The 24,487-nt window shown below is 41.3% G+C and overlaps 2 protein-coding genes across 3 annotated transcripts in view; both read right to left on the bottom strand.

Annotated features, from left to right (window-relative positions):
• Positions 1 to 5,960, bottom strand: part of tcaim (T cell activation inhibitor, mitochondrial) — a 35,765-nt gene extending 29,805 nt beyond the window's left edge. Inside the window, exon 1 of the mRNA XM_069920983.1 lies at positions 5,715 to 5,960. Coding sequence (XP_069777084.1) covers positions 5,715 to 5,761 — 47 coding nt within the window. The 5' untranslated portion in view covers positions 5,762 to 5,960. The remainder of the gene's footprint in view (positions 1 to 5,714) is intronic.
• Positions 5,961 to 20,318: 14,358 nt separating this feature from the next.
• Positions 20,319 to 24,487, bottom strand: part of LOC138755277 (zinc transporter ZIP6-like) — a 32,032-nt gene continuing 27,863 nt past the window's right edge. For both annotated transcript variants that reach the window (XM_069920979.1, XM_069920980.1), the window contains exons 9-10: positions 24,037 to 24,227; positions 20,319 to 21,863 (exon numbers count right to left, since the gene is read on the bottom strand). In XM_069920979.1, coding sequence (XP_069777080.1) covers positions 21,711 to 21,863; positions 24,037 to 24,227 — 344 coding nt within the window. In that variant the 3' untranslated portion in view covers positions 20,319 to 21,710. The remainder of the gene's footprint in view (positions 21,864 to 24,036; positions 24,228 to 24,487) is intronic.

A 24,487-nucleotide genomic window follows, 5' to 3' on the forward strand; every position in this document is an offset into this window, starting at 1 on the left:
CCTCTGTTGCGTTCTGAGGTGCACGTGCCTCTGCAATAGCTTTCACCTTGGCCTCTGCAGGGTTTAGTCCTTCCCGTGTTAGTCTGTGTCCCATGAAGTCCATTTCTGACACACCGAACTGGCACTTGTTTCCATTCACGGTAAGGCCTGCCTCCTGTAGTCTAGATAGTACACGCCTCAACCGTTTGTCATGCTCTTCCTTCATTGGTGCATGGACTATGATGTAGTCAGAAATGTTAGCAACTCCAGGAATGCCTTGAATCACTCGATGGATTTCATACTGGTAGATCTCAGAAGCTGCATTAATTCCAAATGATAGTCTCTTGTAACGATACAATCCACAGTGAGTCACAAATGTTGTTACATCTCGGGAACCTGGATCCAGCTCTAATTGATGATAGCCCCATTTCAGATCAATTTTTGAGAATACCTTGCTGGTAGTTAGTTCTTGAAGTATTTCCTCCACTGTTGGTATAGGGTGTCGTTCTCTAATTATAGCTTCATTGGCCATTCTCATGTCAACACATAGTCTTATGTCACCCTTTGGTTTGGGCACAATCACTACGGGACTGACCCATTGTGTCGAATGTTCCACCGGTTCTATAATGTCTTGTTCAATCAATTCTTTAATTTTGACTTCGACTTTCCCACGAAGTCCAAACGGAGTTCGGCGCATTGGTTGTGCCTTGGGTTTGACCGTTTCATCTACCGCTAGCTTCAATTGTCGACCTTTCAGCTTTCCTACTCCTTGGAAGACTGCAGGGAATTCTTGCTTCATATCCTCGTATGACTGAATTGAATTGACACAAGCTCCAATATTAAGTATTGCCAGGTCTTGCGCTGTGCTTCTACTCAGCAATGGTTCTCCCCTCTCTTCTATGACCATAAACTCTGCTTCGGTGTACTTATCTCCAGCTTCAACAGTTGCAGTAAAACATCCAATGGTCTGCAATGGCTTGGTTGCTGTGTATGGATACAGTTTCTTGGAACACTTCTTTGAGGTACAGATGATCTTTTTCCTTTTCAACTTCTCCCATAAATGTCGATCAATCACATTACTGTCACTGCCTGAGTCTACAATGACCTGCACTGTCACTCCACCAATGATCACTGGGACCTTCTCATGATGTACTTCATTCAACGTAAATTGGTAACAACTCTGTTCCTCCTGGGTATCATCATCGTCACCGTCTACCTGGCGAATGGTATCTTTCTTTCCAGGATACTTTCCTTTCCCCCAGGCTTTGCCTTTGGAAGTTGTACTCTTCCTCTTCTGGTCTGCATTGGACTTGCTTTTGCACTTCTTTGCAAAGTGGTCCTTACCTCCACACTTTCTGCAAACTTTGCCTTTGGCCGGGCAATATGGGTCTTTTCCAAAGTGACCTCGGTTTCCACATCTATAACACTCCACGTCCTGTGTCGACGTATATCTTGGCTGGTTATGGCGATGTGAGAGCCTCTTAATTTGCTGGCTTGAGTTGTCTTTCAGGGTCATGGTATGAAATTGCCCTTCAACAGCCTCTAATGCAGCAGCAATGGTTAAAGCATCAGTGAGTTCCAACTCACTCCCTCTTTCCAGTAGACGTCTTCTGAGTTTATCTGATCTACAGTGCTGTACGACTTGATCCAATAATTGGTTGTCCAAATCAGCTGGCGTGTAATTGCATCCAACAGCTAGCTGACGTAGTCTCGTCACGTACTGAGCAATTGTCTGGCCATCTTCTTGTCTCGTTCTCCGAAACAAATGGCGTTGAAATGTAGCATTCGGTGTCACTACATAGTGTGCATTTAATGCATCTACCGCTTTCCGGTACTCATCCTTTCTTCCAGTATTCAAAAGTGTTTTAAATGTTTCCCTAACTGCAGGTCCAGCAGTGAAAAGAAGTAACGCCCTTCTCTGGGCTTTTTGTTCAACCGTACTGGTATCTAGAAATAGGCCACGACTGTCGGCGTAGGATTCAAATTCTTCCAGCCATGCCTTCCACTTCACACTTACAGTGCTTGCATCACCCGTTGGGTCAAAATGAGCAATTCCACTATTTGTTAGAAAGTCACCATCTGCACCAGCCATGAGGAAATATTCCAGCCCCAAAAGTACTGAGACAAGAGAAAATTCTTATCACCTTGAAGTTGTCTGTAATCCTCTGTAATCTTGTTTAGTCTTTAATTTTCTTCAAGCTTCTTTCATCCTCGTCGCCAATGTCACATTTGTGGCCCGAAATATGAAGTTATTAAAACATTAAACACAAGTTTTATCAGGTAAACTTCTCAGTGGCTTTTTATTCTCCCATTTCCTTTGTTCTCCTGCTTGTGTTCTTATCTCTCTCTCATACCACGTGACTTCAGGTACATCTCATACATATTCATTATCATGACACCAACGTACCTCGGTGAAGTAGAGCACATCCCCATAATCTGACTCCATTTCCTCTAAAAAAGCACAGAAACCTCTGTGCTTTAAGCTCCTGGATCTGATTTGGTTGATGCGTTTCACAACGACAGACATCACATTGTCAAACTTCAGGCATTTGCTGCAAAGAGCCTGCTGATGGATAATGCAGTGCAGAACAATGGCCTCCTCCACACTCTCCTCTTCCAGTTTTTTTTTTAACAAGTGCCACCAGTCCATTTTTCCTCCCTGTCATTGATGGCGCTCCATCGGTTGTTATTCCAACAAACCTCTTCCATGGCAAACCGGCATTCTCAATGGCATCACATAGCTGGTAAAATATCTCCTGAGCGGTGGTCTGGCCATGCATTGGAATGACTGTGAGCAACTCCTCTGTGACTTCAAAATTGTCATCAACACCACGAACATAGATTGCGAGCTGGGCAGTGTCGGTGATGTCTGTGGTCTCATCAAGAGCGAATGAGTATACACTGAAACATTTTGCTTTCTCACACAGTTGATCATAAACATCACTTGACAGGTCAGAAATGCACTCTGCCACGGTGCTGGCAGAAAGGCTGATGTTGCTAAACTGACCTTTCTTTTCTGGACAGACAATACTTGCAACCTGTAATATGCACTTTTTGACAAATTCACCTTCTGTGAATGGTTTTCCTGCTTTAACAATCATCTCACTAACCACGTAGCTAGCTTTGGTTGCTTTCTTAAAGAAATCTTGTTGCCTCACTAGACATGTTTTAAGATTAGCAACCCGGTTGGCTCTCTCATCTCCTTGGTATTTTGCATACTCCTCAGCATGTCTAGCTGTGTAATGACGTTTCAAATTGTATTCTTTGTTCACTGCAACTTTCTCTGTGCAAATAAGACACGTTGGGATACCCCTGTGCTCAACAAAGAAATATTGCACTTCCCACTTTTCCTGAAATTGTCTGTGCTCATCACCAACCTTTCTCTTCACTGCAGGCTTTGAAAAAGACATGTTTGGGGCTGTATAATATATAATTCCACTTGGTGTTACTGTTGGGTTGAAGTTTCAGTGTTTAGCCGATGCGTCTTTTCCGCTTCTTTTTCTCTCCCTCTGAGCAACAACTTCCGGGTTCAGACTGGACGCCGAAGTGCGTGAATCGCGAGCGGCCGCGGAAATTGCGCATGTGCCGCGTGCATATAATGACAAATAGAAAATGCACACAAATATGCTTATATTCGCAATAAGCCCAGCCGATGTCCCGCCCCCGAGAGCAATATACCCCACCGTGATTGGTAGGTTCGTTCAGCTTCGCACACAACACTGAAAAGTGCCAATCATATCAAACTCGCGGGCCGCTCTAACATTAAACTTTCATATTAAGGCGGGGCCACAAACTATCGTCCCGAGGGCCGTAGTTGGCCCGCGGGCCGCAAGCTTGAGACCCCTGAACACCAGACACATTTTTTCCTCTCCTCCCCTCTCGAACTTCCGCAGGGAACACTCCCTCTGCGATTTCCACATGCACTCATCCCACCCCACCCATTGCACCACTGGCACCTTCCCCTGTGCCCGCAGGAGGTTCAACTCTTGCGCCCACACCTCCTCCTTCGCCAAACAGGCCTTCACCTGTACATCCAGAGGATGTACAACACTTCACTTGTACATGCAGAGGACTAATTTAATGCATCCAATGCACCCTTTGTGGCATTCTTTACATCAGAGACTGGTCACAGACTGAGAGAGAGAGGCGACGGGAGAAGAAGGGGGGGGGGGGGAGAGGGGTTTAACAAAAGCCAGAGAAGTTGTCATCTGGTTGGAAGGTGCCCAGTCTGAAGATGAGGTGTTGTTTCTCCAATTTGTGGGTGGTCTCATTCTGTCCATGCACAAGACCATGTCAGCGAGAAAGTGGGATGTGGAAAGGAAATGGGTGCAGGGTTCCTCCCATGGGGGCCACCTCTACATTGGAGAGACTGGATGCAGACTAGGAGATTGCTTTGTTGACCACCCCATTAGCATGGACTTCCCAGAGGCCACCCGTTTCATACTTTATACTTGGAAATAACAGAATTCCTTGACCTCATATTATCACATTTGCTCTTTATCTTAAACCTCCCTCCCACACTTTCTGCAACTAAAAACTCATTTTCTAGCGTCCTCTATTCTGTTGAAGGGCCCTTGACTTGAAAGGCTGTTTCTCGCTGCAGCGCACAGAGGAGGGGGAACCGCCTCGAGAGGAAGCATCCTTCCGACAGATGCGGTGAGACCTGTTGAGTTCGTCCAGCACGATTGTGCATTGCACGACATCACAGCCTGCAGACTATTCTGTGCAACTCTGTGTCGAACTGCACGGACTCCGTCCAACCTGCTGAGCGTTTCCAGTGTGTGACCTTGGTCAGACCTCGCACGAAGGCTCGTTTTCCGCCCTCTGTGAAGCTTTGGAACCGGTGCTGAAGGGGACCCACAGGGTTCAGTCTCTGCGCGAACCATTATCATTGCCAAGTGGGGCGGATCGGCCTGGACCCCCCCACCCTTGGAGAGTGCGAGGGTTGGGATGAGGCTGAGCTCGGGGAGGTGGGGCCAGAGGGTTAACGGGGGGGGGGGGGAGTGGTGGTAAAAATGGGGGTGAAGGGGAGGGGAGAAAGAATGGGGGTGAAGTGGGGGGGGTAAGAATGGGGGTAAATGGGAGAATGGGGGTGAAGGTGGGTAAGAATGGGAGTGAAGGGGGAAAGAATGGGGGTAAAGGGGGGAAAGAATGGGGGTAAAGGGGGGAAAGAATGGGGGTGAAGGGGGGTAAGAATGGGGTGAAGGGGGTAAGAATGGGGGTGAAGGGGGTAAGAATGGGGGTGAAGGGGGTAAGAATGGGGGTGAAGGGGGTAAGAATGGGGGTGAAGGGGGTAAGAATGGGGGTGAAGGGGGTAAGAATGGGGGTGAAGGGGGTAAGAATGGGGGTGAAGGGGGTAAGAATGGGGGTGAAGGGGGTAAGAATGGGGGTGAAGGGGTAAGAATGGGGGTGAAGGGGGTAAGAATGGGGGTGAAGGGGGTAAGAATGGGGGTGAAGGGGGTAAGAATGGGGGTGAAGGGGTAAGAATGGGGGTGAAGGGGGTAAGAATGGGGGTGAAGGGGGTAAGAATGGGGGTGAGGGTAAGAATGGGGGTGAGGGGGGTAAGAATGGGAGTGAAGGGGGAAAGAATGGGGGTGAAGGGGGAAAGAATGGGGGTGAAGGGGGAAAGAATGGGGGTGAAGGGGAAAGAATGGGGGTGAAGGGGGAAAGAATGGGGGTGAGGGGGAGAAAGAATGGGGTGAAGGGGAGAAAGGGTGGCCAGGGCCCACTTTCACCTGCTCAGCGCCCGAACCCGCCGCAGCAGCGGCTCGCCGCGGATCATCAGCTGCGCCGCTCGCCCACACCGTGCGCTTCCGGCCAAGGTCGATTAATCGATCTCAACAAACGGAATCATCGACTTGCCAGGCCTCCAGCAGTCGATCGTCCAATGGATGATCGGCGCGACGGGGAGCATGGCGGACCTTGGGTTGCCACTTCACACCGAGACCCAGGCCTGAGGGCCAGCTGATGATTGGTGAGGCACCCCCACTTCACGCTTATCGTCACAGCGGTGAGACCTCTTCACAGAGAACAATGAACAGCTGGTCCACAGTGAAGAGCAAAGGCAGCATTGTTTTCCTCTTTTAGGTGCCGTGGACACACTCAGCGTCGTCAAGGTGGGAGCAAAAAGCAGACAGGGAGAGAGGGGAAAGGGGAAAGCAACTAAGTTTGGGGGGAGGGGGAGGGAGATAGAAGCTAGAGCGGGGGCCTCCAGTGTATGTTATAAAACAAAGGTCCCTATTAAAGAATCTAGTGGTTTAAAATTGAGAACGAAAGGGGCAAGTCGGTCACCAAATGCCAGGGGAAGCTAAATTCAGAGGAGAGATGAACTCAGAGGGGTTAATCATTGCCAATGCAGCACGCTTTTTATGCATGGCTACAAACTTGGTGGGTGACATAGATGTGCTGACAATAACCACACCAGCAGTGCGAGTATAAGACAGCTTTAATAAACTAATATGTACACAAGGAGGTCTTGTCTCTCTGCAAGACGAACCTGGAAGGCTAGACTGTCGCTCTGGACTGCTTTATATACAAGGTCACCGGATATATCACCACAATAGGTCCTCCGGCTTTCTGCTGACTTCAGGTGGCCAGAATACCCCAATGTAAAGCCCAGCAAATTCTACCTGAATGCAGCTGTCTGGAAGCCACCTGAAAGAGCCTTTGGAGAAAGTCTGGCTGCTGTGGTCTATTCCAAACACGGCAGCATAACAAACAGCATGCTATTGGGATTTTTTTTCCAGAATGGTGGAGTGAGGGTTCTTTTCATTGTCATACAATCACATGGATGAAGAGAAGTCACTTAGCATGCTGACATTCATCATTTCTCAAAACGTTCATTTAATCGAATTAATACGACCCGTCATTGTAATAATACATCCTTTTTAGCTCATTAGATTTGGATATTTCTACTTCCATATGACAGGGTAAACAACCACGTATAAATAAAGCCCATCTTTAAAAGACTAAAAGGAATGGAGGATTATCACTTCCAGATTTTAGATTGTATTATTGGGTGATTAATATATGTAATTTACTTTCACTTAAGTCAGTGAATTGCCCCTCTTGAGAAGAAATGGAAATTAAGTTTTCCAAAAGAAACATCGGTGTTGGCAATTTTTGGATTTTTTAAACCATTTTCCTTTTCTAAATTGACACATAATCTGTTGGTAAGAAATAGCTTGAGAATATGGGCTCAATTTAGAAAATTCTTTGTGATTAATAGTTTTTCGCTGGCTCGTCCTATTACATATAATCATCTTTTTCAGCTGTTTCTGCTGGATGTAGGTTTCGAGGAATGGTGTAGATTAGGTATCCAAAGTTATAAGGATCTTTTTATTTGAGATAATTTTGCCACTTTTAAACAATTATTAGCCAAATTTATTCTTTCAAATCTACATTTTTTACATATTTACAAGTTAGACATTTTGTTCAGTCCAAGCTTTCCGATTTTCCTCACATCTCAAATAATAATATTCTTGATGTATTTTTTAACTTGAGTTTTTTTTTAGTGGTTTAATATCATATATTTATAATGACCTACTGGATTTAAGATCAGCCTCCATGGCTGGGATAGCTCCATGGCTGGGATCAAGAATAATTGGGAACAAGATTTGAACATCACATTCTCAGATGAAGATTGGCTCTCTACTCTCAGCTTGATTAATAATTCTTCCTTTTGTGCAATGCACTACTTATTACAATTTAAGGTGGTTCATGGAACACATGTGCCCAAACTTAAATGACCTCATTTTTATACAGATATTGATCCACTATATGAGAAGTGTCAATTTTTGAAGCTTCACAAATCCATATTGTAATGATACTGATCATGGTTGCAATGCAACTAGCAAAGCCTTCCTGTTTGATTATACTTGGCTGCCACCAGGAGCTGACATTGAGCAAGACACACAGTGTGCAGAGCTGTAATGGAGGCTTGCAGCCTCATAGTGCTGTTTACATCAACTTTAAAGTAAAGAACGGAGCATGGCAAGATGGCGTAGGGAGTAGATGTGAGATTCCACCTCTCCCTAGTTGAATATTTAATACCCGATTTTTTAAAAAACTGTTAAACCATTAAAAGTGCTTTTTTAGATTTTAAAGAGTTCTGACAGTTATAATGAGAGCTATTAAATCCCAAACTTCAAAAAAAAAGCACATTTTAAAAGAGTAGGAAGTGCAGGAGAATTGAGGCCTTCCTTGCTGAAGAATCCCCAGAGATCGATTTTGGAGCATCTGAAGATATTGAAGGTTACCCAGGCGAAGGTAATGTTGACTCCTGTGCCCTCAACACAAGATGGCGCCGCTGCCACCTGTTCATCCAAGGAGAAGCACGCCCACAATCCAGAGCACGTCCCCGGGGACGTGGAGGCCTCTGCAAGCAGGGGCCTGGCATCCAATCGTGGACTCGAGATTAACCTTCGACGTGCCGAGCCCGACGGTGGAAATGTCGGGCCTCAAACGTGGGGCCCAGTCCAGATTGAGTATGATCCGATGACAGTGTCGGCTCTTTCCCGACAGCCCGAACATGACCTGGAGTCAGGAGGCCCGGGCAGCAATGGTGTCCAAGCATATACCGGCATCTATTTCACCAATGGTGGAAGAATGGGATGGAGGACTATTCTGAGGAGGAACTAGTCCTGATACTGCAAGCTGCCAGACTTATTAAAGGTAGGCCTCAAATGCTTCAAAAACTTACAAAAATACCTAGATCTAAATCTCCAACTTTACAGACTTTTAAAACAGTACATGTGGAAGAAGATACTACACTTTCTGTTTCAGAGGAGTTTATGCGACGTATGGATAATATGGCTGTTCAAGTTACTCAAGGTTTTAAAGAAAGTAAGCTTCAATTTACTGAATTGAGAGGTGAAATGGCATCGATTAAGCAAGATGTGGTTAAATGTTTAAGAGAAGTGGATGTGGTCCAGGGAGAATTTAAGGATATTAAACGAGCATTTTGTGATTGTACTGACACTGTAGACCAATATACTGAACGAATAGATTATTTGGAACACTGTTTAACAGATTGGAAGGTTCAGAAGCGTGAGTTTATGCAGTAGATTGACTCGTTAGAATATCAAAGTAGACGTAATAACATTAAAATAGTAGGTTTGCCAGAAGATTTTGAAGGAACGGATCCGGTGAAGTTTTTTCGGAATTGGATATCAGAGGTGCTGGGAAAAGATGGTTTTCCTGAGGGATTGGAATTGGATAGAGCACATAGAGCATTACGAAGAAAACCTTTTCCTGATCAATCCCCACAGGCAGTTCTTATTTGTTGTTTAAGATATCGAGATCGTGAGTTAATTTTGCGACTTGCAATTCAGAAAGCTCGACAGAATCAAAGCCCTATGATGATCCAGGGCTGTAGGGTTCTTTTTTATCCAGATTTGATACGTTGTCGGAAGGAATTCAATCCGGAAAAAGCTGTGCTATGGAAGAAGGGTTATCAGTTTGCTTTGAGATATCCCGGTGTGTTGAAGGTGTTTTACGGTGATTATCAGGCTGAGCTTTTTGATGATGAAGCTGATGCTTCATCTTTTGCTAATTCTTTGCCAAATAATTCTCAGAGTTCTGAGTTACAGAAATCAAAAGCAAATGGTTCTCTGAAACGTAATGGTGCCATGAATGGGAATAGCAAGAAGAATGGTCGGAATCAACATTCGAATCGGAAGGCAGAGGAGGATCCATCTGTTGCTACGGTTGATGTTCAGATGCAACCTGGTGGAGTTGTAATGGAAGATTTAAACCATGCTTTTTACTTTTGCAGCCTTTGCTTCTGCAAGGCTGAGAACCTGCTTGTTTTTTAGAATCAGCAGACATAAGCTAAATTCCACCGAGGGGCCAGAGATGCAGTTATCTGACGAAAGGACATCTGTGTACCAAGAACATTTAATCTTCCTGCTTGTTTTGGTCACAGACTGTCAGAGGCCTAACCTTGATGCAAAATAAACCATTGTATTCAAAGTGATAAGCTGAAAATTACATTATTCGATAGAAGCCTAGGCATGCTAGCTTGCTCGCTTATCTTTCTTCCTGTGCTGGGAATAGGTGCTTGGGTAAGCAGTTTTTGGGTAATATAAGCCATGGTTCCGTTGCTGAAATTTGAGACTCTCCGAGAGGTGGCAACAACTCTCAGCAAGAAGAACTTCTAGAGTCCAGCCAACGTCCCGGTCGGGGGAGGTGGAGAAGCTGCTACCGGTGCCCCGACAATCTACTACAAGTGTGCGGTCGTTGCCTCGCTTCGGCAGTTGGGACCAGTTCAGGCGTTGATAAGTATAGTTGGGAAGGGCTAGCATATTGTAGTTTGAAATCAGCTTTTGAATTTGTAATAAACATTTGTAAAAACTGAACTGCTCTCGATGTGTGTGTGTGTGTCTATTTTCTTTCGGTAGCTCAAACACTGTGTCCAATCTAAAACGAACAAAGTGAGAGGTACAAGTTTACCCAGGACAAGTTGTAGGGGTGGTAGACTAAATCAAGATTGATCTTTAAATGAAATGTTGAGATATATGAATATCAGCTGGGGAGGGTGGATGGCACTATAACTTCTGAAATAATTTGCCACTAGTGATTTAGATCACACCTCATCAATAGAGGGGGGTACCACTTGTGTGGTTTTTTTTTAAAGAGGTATTTAAGAGTTTTTTCTTTACTTTTTTAAATTTTTTTATTGGAGCTTTAGTGTGTTAGTGGGTTGGTTGTTAAGAGTTATTTTTTAAGATAAAATGAGTAAATTAAATTTTGCGACTTTTAATGTTAAAGAGATGAATCATCCAATAAAGAGGAAGTGCGTTTTGGATTATATCAAGAAGATGAAAGTGGATATTGCCTACTTGCAAGAGACACATTTGACGGAAAAAGAACACTTGAAATTAAAGAGAGATTAGGTTGGACATGTATTGGCATCATCTTTTAATTCTAAGACTAGGGGAGAGGTGATTTTGGTACATAAGAGAGTACCTTTTATGCTGGAATCTGTCTTTGAAAGTGTTGGAAGAGTTTTGAAGGTGAATTGTAAATTGTTTTCTGAAACGTGGACTCTATTGAATTTATATGCACCGAATGAAGATGATGTACAATTTGTAACTGAGGCATTTTTACATTTGAGTTAGTCAAATGAAAATATAATGATAGGTGGGGATTTTAATTGTTGCCTGGATCCATTATTGGATAAATCTCCAAAAACTGTTAAGAGAACTAAGATGGCTAAAAAGCTGGTAGAAGTGATGGAGAACTGAATTTGGTGGATATTTGGTGACGTATTCACCCGACCGAGAAGGACCATTCATTTTATTCTTTCTCTAGAATAGATTTAATTTTAGTTTCAGCTCATTTACAGGGAAGGGTGGATTTGGTGGAATACTGTCGGACCATTCATTATTGTTGATTTCATATGAGATTGCTGTAAAGGTCAAGAGAAATTATCGTTAGAGGTTTAATGAAATGTTACTTAGACTACCTGAGTTTGTTTTGTTTTTAAAGGATCAGATTAAACTTTTTTTGGCAACAAATGAGAGATCAGTGCAGAGTAAATTTACATTGTGGGAAGCTTTGAAAGCATATTTGAGAGGTCAGATCATTAGTTACACAGCTAGAGTGAAAAAGCATTATACTGTGGAACTTTCTGAGTTGGAGAAAGAGATTGAAGATTTAAAGTTTCAATAGAATGCAACGGAATTAATAAGATACAGTTAGCTAATCTGAAACTTCGTTATAATACGAAACAAACTTATAATTATGAAAGACTGATTTTGAGATCAAAACAATGGTATTATGAGTTAGGTGTAAGAGCTAACTCATAATACCATTATGACGCTTCCACCAGCTTCCACCAGCGTTGTCTCCGCTCCATCCTCAACATCCATTGGAGCGCTTTCATCCCTAACGTCGAAGTACTCGAGATGGCAGAGGTCGACAGCATCGAGTCCACGCTGCTGAAGATCCAGCTGCGCTGGATGGGTCACGTCTCCAGAATGGAGGACCATCGCCTTCCCAAGATCGTGTTATATGGCGAGCTCTCCACTGGCCACCGTGACAGAGGTGCACCAAAGAAAAGGTACAAGGACTGCCTAAAGAAATCTCTTGGTGCCTGCCACATTGACCACCGTCAGTGGGCTGATAAAGCCTCAAACCGTGCATCTTGGCGCCTCACAGTTTGGCGGGCAGCAACCTCCTTTGAAGAAGACCGCAGAGCCCACCTCACTGACAAAAGACAAAGGAGGAAAAACCCAACACCCAACCCCAACCAACCAATTTTCCCCTGCAACCGCTGCAACCGTGTCTGCCTGTCCCGCATCGGACTTGTCAGCCACAAACGAGCCTGCAGCTGACGTGGACTTTTTACCCCCTCCATAAATCTTCGTCCGCGAAGCCAAGCCAAAGAAAGAAGAAGAGCACATAAAGTATTAGCATGGCAGCTGAAAATGGAACAAACCTCCAGAACAATTAATGCAATACGTGGAAACTTGAGTATTACTTATAAACCACAGGAGATAAATGAGGAGTTTTGTACTGTTTATCAGGATTTATATGCATCTGAAGATAAGGTGGATGTGGAACAGATTGATACTTTTTTGTCTCATTTGAATTTGGCTTCTTTGGAGGAGCAAGATGTAAGATTGCTAGATACTCCATTTACGGATTTTGAATTAAAAGAAGCATTACAAGCAATGCTGATGGGAAAATCATCTGGTGAGGATGGATTTACGGTAGAATTTTATAAGGAATTTCATGATTTGTTGTTTCCAGTGTATATGGATGTTCTGAGGCAGGTCACAGATACTGGGATATTTCCTGAATCATTCTCGAGAGCATTGATAATGGTTATACCAAAGAAGGATAGAGATCCATTGAAAGTCGGTTCTTATAGATCTATATCTTAATGTAGATTGTAGCAAAAGTTTTGGCAAATAGATTGGCTAATTTTTTACCAAAATTAGTGCTTGGAGACCAAACAGGATTTATTAAAAATAGATATTCAGTTGATAATATTACTAAATTAATTACAATAATTAATGCATCTAGACAACAAGTTAATCAACCAATGATACTAGCATTGGACGCTGAGAAAGCTTTTGATCAAGTTGAGTGGAAATTTTTATTTAAAGTGTTGGAGAGATTTAAATTTGGGCCATTTTTTATGGGTTGGATTAAGGCATTATATATGAATCCCTCTTACAGGTGGTGATAAGTGGTCAGGTCTCTCAAGCATTTACTTTGTATAGATGAACCAGACAGGGCTGTCCATTGTCACCAGCCTTATTTGCATTAGTTATAGAACCTTTAGCTCAAGCACTTAGACAAAATATGGCTATTCAAGGTATTGCAATTGGACGAGAGTATAAAATTAATTTATGTGCAGATGATGTATTGATATATTTATCTAAAGATCAGAGTTCATTATGACATTTACAAGAATTATTGGAATAATAATTGGGTCAAAGTAAATTGGAATAAAAGTGAGATACTACCAATATCTGAAGATTATTCGGATTGTAGGCAAATTACTAAATTTAAATGGTCAGAGAAGATTAAATATTTAGGTGTAATTATTGAAAAGACATTTAAGAATTTGTATAGTCTAAATTATTTACCTTTGTTAAATAAGATTAAATCTAATTTAAATCAATGGAAGGATTTGCCATTGACATTAATTGGTCAAGTAAATTGTATTAAAATGAATATATATCCACGTATTTATTCTAATCAATTCAGTGTTTGGTATTGGGGAAATTTTTCAAAGAATTGAATAAGGTGGTACGTTCTTTTTTATGGAAAGGTAAATTATCAAGAGTATCGATGCAAAAGTTGACGTGGTCATATGATTTGGGAGCTCTTCAATTCCCATATTTTCAAAATGATTATCAGGCAGCACAATTGAAGTTTATCAGTAGATTGTTTGATACTGACCAACTGCCAATGTGGGCATATGTTGAGATGAATCAGATACAAGAATGATTAATACATAATTTTATATATAAATGGAATTTACAACATACAAATAACCTGTTTTAACTCATTTATTTAAAATATGGAATCAAGTTATAGGTTCAAAAAAAGTATGTTCAATTAAAACTCCGTTATATCAAAATCATTTGATTCCTTTTTCAATGCATAACCCTTATTTGAAAGAATGGGACGCAAAAGGTTTGGTATTAATTGAAAATTGTTTTGAGGCCGGTTTATTCCTTTCATTTGATAGACTTCGGGAGAAGTTTGGGATATCACAAAATACGTCATTTCCTTATTACCAAATACGTAATTTTTTAATGAATAAGTTTGGTTGAGAATTAATATTACCAATGCATTCGAAGTTTGAAATATTGCTTATGGATAAGGGAAAGAAAGGATTTGTTTCAGAGATGTATTTGTTATTACAATTAAAAATGAAGGTCGGAGTGTTTTGAATACGAGATAAATGGAAGCAGGAGTTAGCTATGTTTATTCCTGAGGAAGTATGGTCTGACCTATGTTTACATAGTGTTACAAAATTAGTTAATGTGCGCTATAGCTTAGTTAATTATAATTTTTTACATCAATTATATTTAACTCCAGAAAAGTTAAAGAGGTATGGTTTTAGGGACTCTGATTTGTGTTTTAGATGTGGAAACCAGATAGGTACTTTTATACACTCTGTGTGGAATTGTCCAAAGGTTAAATCTTCTTGTGAAAAGATTATTAAATTTTTGCAAGATTTATTTCAAACATATTTATATATGGATCCATAGCTGTGTTTATTACGATATACGAACCCATTAACAACACATCTAGATAAATTTTGGATTGCATTTATTCGTTTGAGTCGGTAGCTTGGAAAAATGATGTAGAATTAAGTATATAGAGGTGGTATAATGAAATTCAATCATGTTTATATTTAGAGAAAATTACATATAATTTTGAGAAATAATTATTCCTTTTTTTGAAAATATGTAGACTCCATATTTGAAATGTATGAAGATAGATGTTAAGTAAATAATTCTTTTTTATCATTTTTGTTTGAATTGTCGAAAAGATGTATTGTAATTCAATTCACTTTATCTATATTTTTTAATACTTTTCTTTTTGTATGTTAAGCTCTGGGGAGGACGAGGGATAGTAAGGGGTGGGATAAGGGGTTGGAGGGTGGGGGTAGGGGAATAAGGTTTTTTTTAATATATGTTATGTATTACTTTGCAAAATTAAAATAAAACTTTTTCAAAAAAAGGTAAATAACCTTTTCCTTTATGCATGTGTTCTCTTAAGAACTCCTACATATAAATACAAGATGAAACATGGTGTCACAAGAGGGATGAAGGGAATTAGAAGGAAATACTTTAAAAGGTAAAATCTAAAGTCAGCAACTGATCAGTGAAGAGAAGCTAACACAGAGAAATATGGAAGGATTACATCCAGCAGCGAAACTTCAGCTGACAAATAATATGGTTGAAAATCGGAATAGATTTAAACAGCATTTTGGATTGTATTTATTGACAGTCGGAGCTGACGAGAAAAATGTGAAGTGTCAGTTTTCTTACACGTCATGGGTGATGAAGGCCTGGAGGTGTATAATATCTTCACATTTGCTGCTGAAGGAGATAAAATGAAACTGGAAAAAAATAATGGAACAGTTTGAGGCAAACTGCATTCCTAAACATAACATGACATTTGAGAGGCACAGATTTTTCACATGTGCCCAGAAAATGGAAGAAAGTATTGATTAGTATTTGACTGAATTGAGAAACAGAAGCAAAACGTGTGAATTTGATGGACTGACCAACTCACTGATAAAAGACAAACTTGTGTGTGGTACTCCAGATAATAGACTAAGGGAAACATTGCTAAGAGAAAAAAAAAATCTAGATCTGGAAAAAGCCATAGCACTTTGTAGAGCTGCAGAAACTGTAAAATTGCAAGCAAAAGAGCTGTTCAGTGAAACTAGCTGCAATGTGGGTGTAGTGAGCAAGAACTAACATAAACCATTAACAAAAAGTGTGCCAAAGTGGAAAGAGAGACATGGCCAGCAAACAAAAATGAAAGGGACAATCGAAAGCCATGTCACCAATGCAGTACAGAACACCGACCAAGAAAGTATCCAGCATATGGTAAAACATGTTATATGAGCAACAAAAGCAACCATTATGCCCGTTGCTGTAGGAACCAAGTGCAAGAAAACAAGGTTCATGCAGAAGATGAAAGGGAGATAGAGGAATTATATGTAGATGTGACTGAAAACAAGAAATAAAACAGAGACTGGATGTTGAAATTAAAAGTTAAATTGGATACTGGAGCACAAATTAATGTAATATCAGAGAATGATTTTAATAACATTAGACGGAGACCAAAGATGTATGGAACAAAAGTGAAGGAGAGTGCATGATCAAAGTGAAACACAAATACAAAGAGCACATGCTAACATTCATCGTGATACTAAAGGATGTACAGGCCAAACTAGGTTTAACAGCCTGTGAGAAACTGAACCTGGTAAAAAGAGTCCTCGTTGTGGAGAGTGAAGGAGAGACAGTCTATGATGAACTCATGAAAGAGTACAATGACCTATTTCAGGTCTAGGCTGCCTTCCAGGAGGACACACAATCAGAGTGGATAAACGTGCCACTGATAATACATCCATGCAAAAATTATCAGTTTGTGCTTCAAAAGCAACTAAAAGCAGAGTTGGACAGGATGGAAAGCCTGAACGTGAATCAGAAGATAGATGAGCCAATGGAGTGGGTGAGATCACTCGTTGTAGACAAAAAGAATGGAAAGCTTAGAATTTGCCTGAATCCAAGAGATCTAAACAGAGCAATAAAGAGAGAACACTTTAAGCTTCTGACGCGTGAAGAAATCATGTTACAGTTTGCAAATGGAAAGTTTTTCAGTAAGTTAGATGCATCATCAGGATTTTGGCAGTAAAAATTGGATGAAGCAAGTTCAAGACTGTACACATTCAATGTCCATTTGGCAGATAGAGATTCCTTAGCTCCTGAAGTGTATCACAGTACTATCCATATGGTCTATGAGCACCTGGATGGAGTGTGGGGAACCATAAGAATGGAGCATGATGAGAGACTAAGGAAAGTGCTGGAAGCAACAAGGAAAGCAAACCTGAAGCTGAATAGAGAGAAATGCCAGCTCAGGGTGACAGAACTAACATTTGTAGGATTATTTGGCAGTGAGGGCATCAGACCAGATCCCAGAAAAGTGTCTGCCATTGGCAACATGCCAAGGCCACAATGCAAAAAGGACGTACAGATGATTAATGGAATGGTCAACTATATGGGTAAATTCATATCCAACTTCTCAGAAAAGATGGCTCCATTGAGAAGACTAACAGAAAACGACATTGAATGGGAGTGGAATCATGAGTATGAAAAGTCATGGAGCGAACTAAAGAAACTGCTCTCAGAGGAACCAGATCTGAGGTTTTATAACCCAGTGAGACCTATCAAAATATCATCAGGCGCATCACATTGTGGGCTTGGTGCAGTTCTGCAAATATATGATGACAACCCATTGTGTATGTATCACGCTCAATGACAGACATGGAGACGCGATACGCTCAAATTGAAAAGGAGCTGCTCAGCATCATATAAGCCTGTGAAAGATTTTATCAGTTTGTGTCAGGACAAGCAATCAGTGTAGAGACTGACCATAAGCCCTTGATTGCATTGTTCCAAAAGCTATTAAATGAACATCCACTGAGAATACAAAGAATGATGCAACGCTATACCCTGAATGTGGTGTACACTCTGGGTAAGTTAATGTACACAAAAGACACGTTGTCTAGAGCTGTTGACATGAGAGACCCAGCAAACACCAAAATGGATGAAGACGTGAATGCCTTCGTGGACTGAAGTGCACTGCCATATCAAATGCAAAAATGGAGCTCATAAAGTCAGAGACAAACAAAGATGAAACACAGACAACTGAGAAAAAACATCTTGGATGTATGGCCCAACATGAAGCAGGACTGCTCACCTGACATTGCAGAGAACTGGAACTGCAGGGCGAAACCATCAGTGGTTGAAGACATCATCTATAAAGGAAGTAAATCCTTATCCCAAAGAGTCTGAGAAAAGAGATGCTAAAAAGGATCCATGGAGAACATCTCGGAATTGAAAAGTGTAAGAAAAGAGCACAAGAGGTGATGTACTTGCCAAGAATCAACAATGATATAACAAATGAAGTGTCAAACTACAATATATGCCAGAAATATCAAGCAAGCAATCCTGCAGAATCATTAAAGCCACACCCAGCACTATACAGACCTTACCAGACGGTAGGAGCTGACCTATTCGTATGTTAAGGAGAGGACTGTCCTGTAATCACAGACTATTACATCCTGTATCCAGAGGTGTGTAAACTGAACACCATTACTGCAGATGCTGTAATTACAGGTATGAAAGCCATATTCTCCAGACAGTGGACCCCAGTTTTGCAATTTAAAGTTCCAATAGCTAGCCAAAGAGTGGGACTTCGTTCACACCACGTCAAGTCCTCATTTTCTACAGTCCAATGGTTAGTGAAAAAATCAGTACAGTGAAAAGACTGATGAACAAGGCAAAAAGACAGTGGAACAGACTTTTACCAGAGCATGCTAGTATACTGAACGCCACTTGAGTGTGGTTTGTCACCAACGCAACTCCTTAAGGGATGTAGGCCAAGATCAAACTTATCCATTCAGAAGAACCTCCTAAAAACAAGAGGGGGAGATGGTGAGGAAATTCAAAGAAAAACAGAAAGAAAAGCAAAAGTATTACTTTGGGAGAGGAACAAAAAACCTACCAAAACTCTATACTTGTGACCAAGTAAGGCTAAAATACAAAACAAACTTGACTCCTGCAACCACGTCTCACTAATCGCCATATCATACTGACAAGTGTCTATCCACACCTTCAGCTTATCTACCTTCTTAGCATTAAAAACCACTTTCAGATAGCCAGAATACCCCGATGTAAAGCCGCCTAAAATACCCAAATGCATCTGTTGGGAGGCCACCTGAAAGTGGAGAACCCTGACCCAAGGAGTACTTACCCAACCCTCCTCGGATAGGTGTATTCTCTGCTTCTGAGCGCTCCCCCTAGGTACCTGAAAGCGGGTGGGACTACAGCCACAGTCGACAGGAGCCGGCGTTTGCTCCACAGCACCTTTCCCTGCTGCGGACCTTTCAGGTGCCAGAACAGAGTCTTCAGTGCTACCACCTGAATGTCGCTTCGCACACCCCGCAGCTGGCTCTGGAGCTGCATTCTCCCAGCTATTCCACCTGAAAGCGGGCTAAAGTAAATGCATTTCAGATTTCCTACATCTTACTTTCTGCATGTCCCCATCTTTACTGAAACTATTATTTATTACAATCATTCCCCCTCCATCAATGCACCGATCCTTTTCCTTCATGATCAACTGTCTTTCCACCCCCAAACTTTGTCTACAAGCCTTTTTGGGCTACAGAGGCTAACCTTGTGCTAGAGGTATAGCCACTGATGTCTTCCCCAGCCTGACTGTCCCCCCTGAGCGAGGTCATCGAACTGCAACTCAGCATACCTAGTGCAGACGTGAATGTCCGGGAGGCTAGAAGACTCCAGCACCTCTCACATCTGACATTGAGAACAGCAAACTGTTCACACACACATTCCTTCTCTCTCCCCCTCACCTTAACAAAGAGAAAAAAAATGTGACAAATATACAGTCTTACCTTAATCCAGATACGCTCGTCCGAAGCCTCTGTTTGCTGAAACCTCTCGAGCCAAAGACAAGATGGTCTTCCTCCAATTTACAGGTAGCTTCAGATTGGAAGCACACATACATGGATAGGCATGTTGGTGTGGAAATAAGAGTGTGGATTTAAAATGCTTGGCATCAGCTTGAATGTGCTGTAGAGTGAATTTCTTTTCTAACATTTCATAACAGTAAATAAACATAATAACCCAAAAGGACAATTTGGAACTTTACTGGTCAAAAGTTACTAGATTTACTAAATACAACAGTCTACAACTGTATTAAATACACATATACTGTACTGAATAACCACTGGTGTTTTAATTTCCTCACAAACATTTATTCAAACTACTGCTCACAAGAACAGATGAGAGAAAGATTTTATTCTAAAACAAAAGTCCTGCCCTTGCCTGTTTTAAATATTACCTCAGATTTTGTTTTCAAGTCATAGAAATCATAAATGAAAATTATAAATAATTTGCAGTTTTTTTCCAGTGACATTTGCCTATTGTATACACAAAATAAAATGGAATAAAACATCACTATAGTGTAGGTGGGAATACATGTTGCATACAATTTATAAATATGACAAAAGAATATTTGTAATAATTAAGATGTAGACTTTGGACTCCAAAACATTATTTTAAATAATATTTTTATAGACACAAGGTCCATTTGTAATAACATTACCACACATCTGTACTGTAAAAATATCAGTACATGCTGACTTGGTCATTGTCCATACTATTTGTTCTTACTGAGCTACTTCAAAAGTACTTTGGGGTGTCCCGAGCAGGTGAAAGGTACTGCACGGCCAGTCCCTTTTGTAACAGTTCACGATGTTGACAATGCACAAAAGAATCTAAATCCACTATCTAGCACATTATCCATCATAAATAACAGCATTTACTGAATACAGTAGACTACAACTTTATTATTAAATACATGCATACACTCAAATCCTTCATACAGATTGCATATTTTAACAAATGTGTATAAACAACTGTAAAAATTGACCGACTGAAATCCACTGTTTAACATTTGTATGAAGAGGGTACAATGCATCTTGTTACAGCAACTTTAGCACATATCCTGCAGGTTTTGTCTAACAACTTCTCTACAGGAAAATTTAAAGGCAGCTTTTAGATTTTGAACAGTATTGTAAGCAAAGACACAAATTCTTGGTTGAAAGTGGAAACTGAACAGCTGCAAAGTTGATTGATAGCAAGAACTGGTTGAGTAACAAATCGAGGTCTTGCATGTGAAATAGAAGTGCTCCTGTAACCTTTTTCCTCCCCTCCCCTTCTGGAGCTTTCTCCTTTCTATTGATTTGGCACTCACTTTTTCTCTTAACCAAACCAGTGTCCACATTCATATCCAAGATGCGTATTACCCAATTCTATTTTGTATCTCCCACATGAGGGAATCCATAATTGTAAAATATGGATTGCATGGAGAAAAATGATCAACAATTCTAGGGTCAATTAAAGATGGGGAATAATCACTCGCCTTGTCAGAGACACCCAGCCATAAATCAAGCTCTAGATGAGGGTGTAAGAAGAAATGCAGAAGCTGAAAAATATCTCCACCACAAGTGGTCACGAGTCTGGGGGAGAAACTACCCTTTGGTTGTGGTGGTAAAGGGTGAAAAGCTGGGACTTTCCACTGTCTGCTTCAAGCCATTCGATTCCAATGACAATAGAAATGCTCAAGGTCAGTAGAAGATGCTTCCAACTCCCTTTCATCGCTGGAGACATATTCCTACTTTCTTCAATGTATTGTTCTCTTAAACGACAAGCTACCACGAGGACAGGCAGTGATGGAAGAGACAATGAGGGGCCAAATTATGAGCTTGGCAACAGCAGAGGTTTAAGCCTGCAGAGGGGTGGTGGAAACGCCGAGGGGATTTGGGCAGGAATGTACCTATCAGCAACACTCATATCACCAGCCTACAATTATGTAGACCAAATAAATAAATAAATGTAAATTCAGTAATGACAACTTATAGGTTTAACATACAACCAATTTTATCACAGTCTTACGATTGACAAGATTTTATGTTCAAACACTGCAATAAGAAGCACGATTCCAAATCCCAGGAGCATTCCTGCATTCTGCAACAGGAAGGAAGCACCGTGGCTGTAGTCCTGGTCACCAGCATCACTATGAAGCATTTCAGGAACCTGTAGGATAAAATGAGATGATTGTGAGTGTTTTATAGAAATGTGACATGAGAGTGCAAAGCAGTGCAAGGTGCTTTCCTTCTGCAGTGCTTGATGAAACATTGATCATCTTCCCAGATAAAAGTCAACTGATAACTTCAAAGGAGGAGCAAACACCAACCCCTGGTGCCTTCATGTCCAAGAATACTGAAAGAAGTCAGTGAGAAACTAGCACACATCCTGATCACAATCTTTCAAATGTGCTTGGGTAGAAGCATCGTCCTAAAGGCTGAAAAGTAAATGGGACTAATCAGACATCAGCAGTGGAATTTGACTGGAAATTAAGAATTTGTGGAGGTTTCTAAAGGGCACATCATAGAAAAATGAAAGTCTATTGATAAATGAAATGCAGTGTATGATATCTATTGGATGTTTGATGAGGTACTGCAAAGGAAAATGATGTTCAGACATAGATCACTGGGTAACAATTTAGTCTCGAGTCAGTGTTGATTCAAATTTGTAACATGTACCGAGATTCAGTGATAGAGGTTTTGTGAGCAGTCCTGTTAGACATCTCAGAGTACAATTAAAATAATGTACAAAAGCGCAGAGCAAAGGCAACATTATTTTCCTATCTGAAGTGCCATATACAAACTCAGCAGGTCGTGCAGCATCCATAGAAAGTAAAGGGTAACCAACCTTTTGGACCAGGGCCCTCCATCAAGATATGAGCAAAAAACAGACAGGCAGAGAAAGGGGGAAGAGCACAGGATAACAATCAAGGTGGGAGAGGATTTGGGCAACACGGTTAGCACGACAATGTTACAATGCCAGTGACCAGGGTTTGAATCCGGTGACACCTGTAAGGAGTTTGTATGTTCTCCCTGTGTCTGAGTGGGTTTCCTTCCACCATTCAAAAACATATTGGGGTTGTAGGTCAATTTGGTGGAATTGGGTTTGTTGGCTGAAAGGACCTGTAACTGAGCTGTACGCCTAAATTTAAAGTTTTCCTGCAGTCCACGACCACAAGTATCTATCCTGACAGTCCAATTCAGTACCAATGGAGGACTGCCCCATTAAAGACACCATCTTTTAGGTGAACCATTAAATCAAAGTCCAGATCCTATCAAAGGTTTTTGGGATTGCCTCCAATGCACACATATTCCTCCGTGATTTAGAAGCCTGAACTAAATTGAACATTCCATGTATTCTATGTGTGGTATGGTTACTGCAGAGAAATGGATCGGAGGTCAATCCACAGAGTGGAGTGAAGAGTGGCAGAGAGGATCACTGGAGTCTCCCATCCTGACTAAACATTATCCGAAGAGAGCGTGCAAAATCGTGAGGATGCCTACCACCCTGCACACAGCATCTTTCAGTTGCTCCTGTTGGGGAAGAGATACAGGAGTATCAGAGCCAGCACCACCAAGCAGCTTCTTCCCACGGGCAGAATGACCAAAGGAACTGCTCACACTAACCATCTGAGACTCGCGTATTCACGAAACAATATTTATTTATTTTGATAGATGGACTACTTGTCCTGCATATGTACTGTTTGTCTGTATGTGTGATACGTCTCCATATTTTGCACCGACGACCAGAGAACATTGTTTTGTGTCGGGGATACGTCTCCATATTTTGCACCGACGACCAGAGAACATTGTTTTGTCGGGTTGTATTTGTACAATCAGATGACAATAAACTTCGTAGCAAGGCTTCCCTGCACCGTCCCCTTTGCCATAATGTCAACAGACCCTATCATTTGCCTTCTTATTCGCTGTACTTGCATACCAAATTTGTGTGCAAGAATCTCAGGGTCTATGTGATGTACGTTCCCTGATAATAAATTTTGACTTTGTTCCATGTATTAGGATCCTCTGACCCCTCTGCACTATTCTGAAATCTCTCTGTTCAGGAAATATTGCGGCAATGAAAGTAGACAACTTCAGATTTCAAAAATATATCCCACTCATTTAAATCGCCTGTCCATTGCTACACATATGAGCAAAGAACAGATCTGTTATAAGCCATTGCACTGGTGTTTTATTGGAGGGTAACATCCACAAAAGCATCCTGGAATGTAAAATCACAGAGCTCGTTTTAAATTTGAGTTAAACAAGAAAGTCTGCAGGATGCTGGGGTCGAGAGCAATACACAAACATGCTGGAGTTCATTATAAAATGAAAGTACATACCATGTCAACCAGGGCCAGGTACAAGAACAAACCCGCAGTAATTGCAAAGATCCAGGTGGAGACATTTTCAGCATAATGGCCAATGGCTGTGCCTGTTATCATGCCCAAGTATCCCAAAAGAGCAGAGAGGACATTATACAGAATTGCTTGTTTGATGGTCATTCCAGCCTTCAACAGCACCGCAAAATCACCTGCAAACATAGAACATTCAAGACATTTTGAAAGTTACATTTCAAATCTATGTGCTTTCTTGGTCTTGTGTTTACCTCACCCTCAATGTGCTTCATATTGTATTTCAACAGCTGATTTGGATTTCAAAACGTCAACATACGCAAAGATATAAGAGTGGTAGAAAGAGGGGATCAGGTGGATATTTACCTGGATTTCCAGTTATTTGATAAGGTGCCACATAAAAATCATACAGAAGATAAAGATGCATGGAATTAGGGGT

Source organism: Narcine bancroftii, chromosome 2 (assembly GCF_036971445.1).
Source record: "Narcine bancroftii isolate sNarBan1 chromosome 2, sNarBan1.hap1, whole genome shotgun sequence".
Classification (NCBI taxonomy): domain Eukaryota; kingdom Metazoa; phylum Chordata; class Chondrichthyes; order Torpediniformes; family Narcinidae; genus Narcine; species Narcine bancroftii.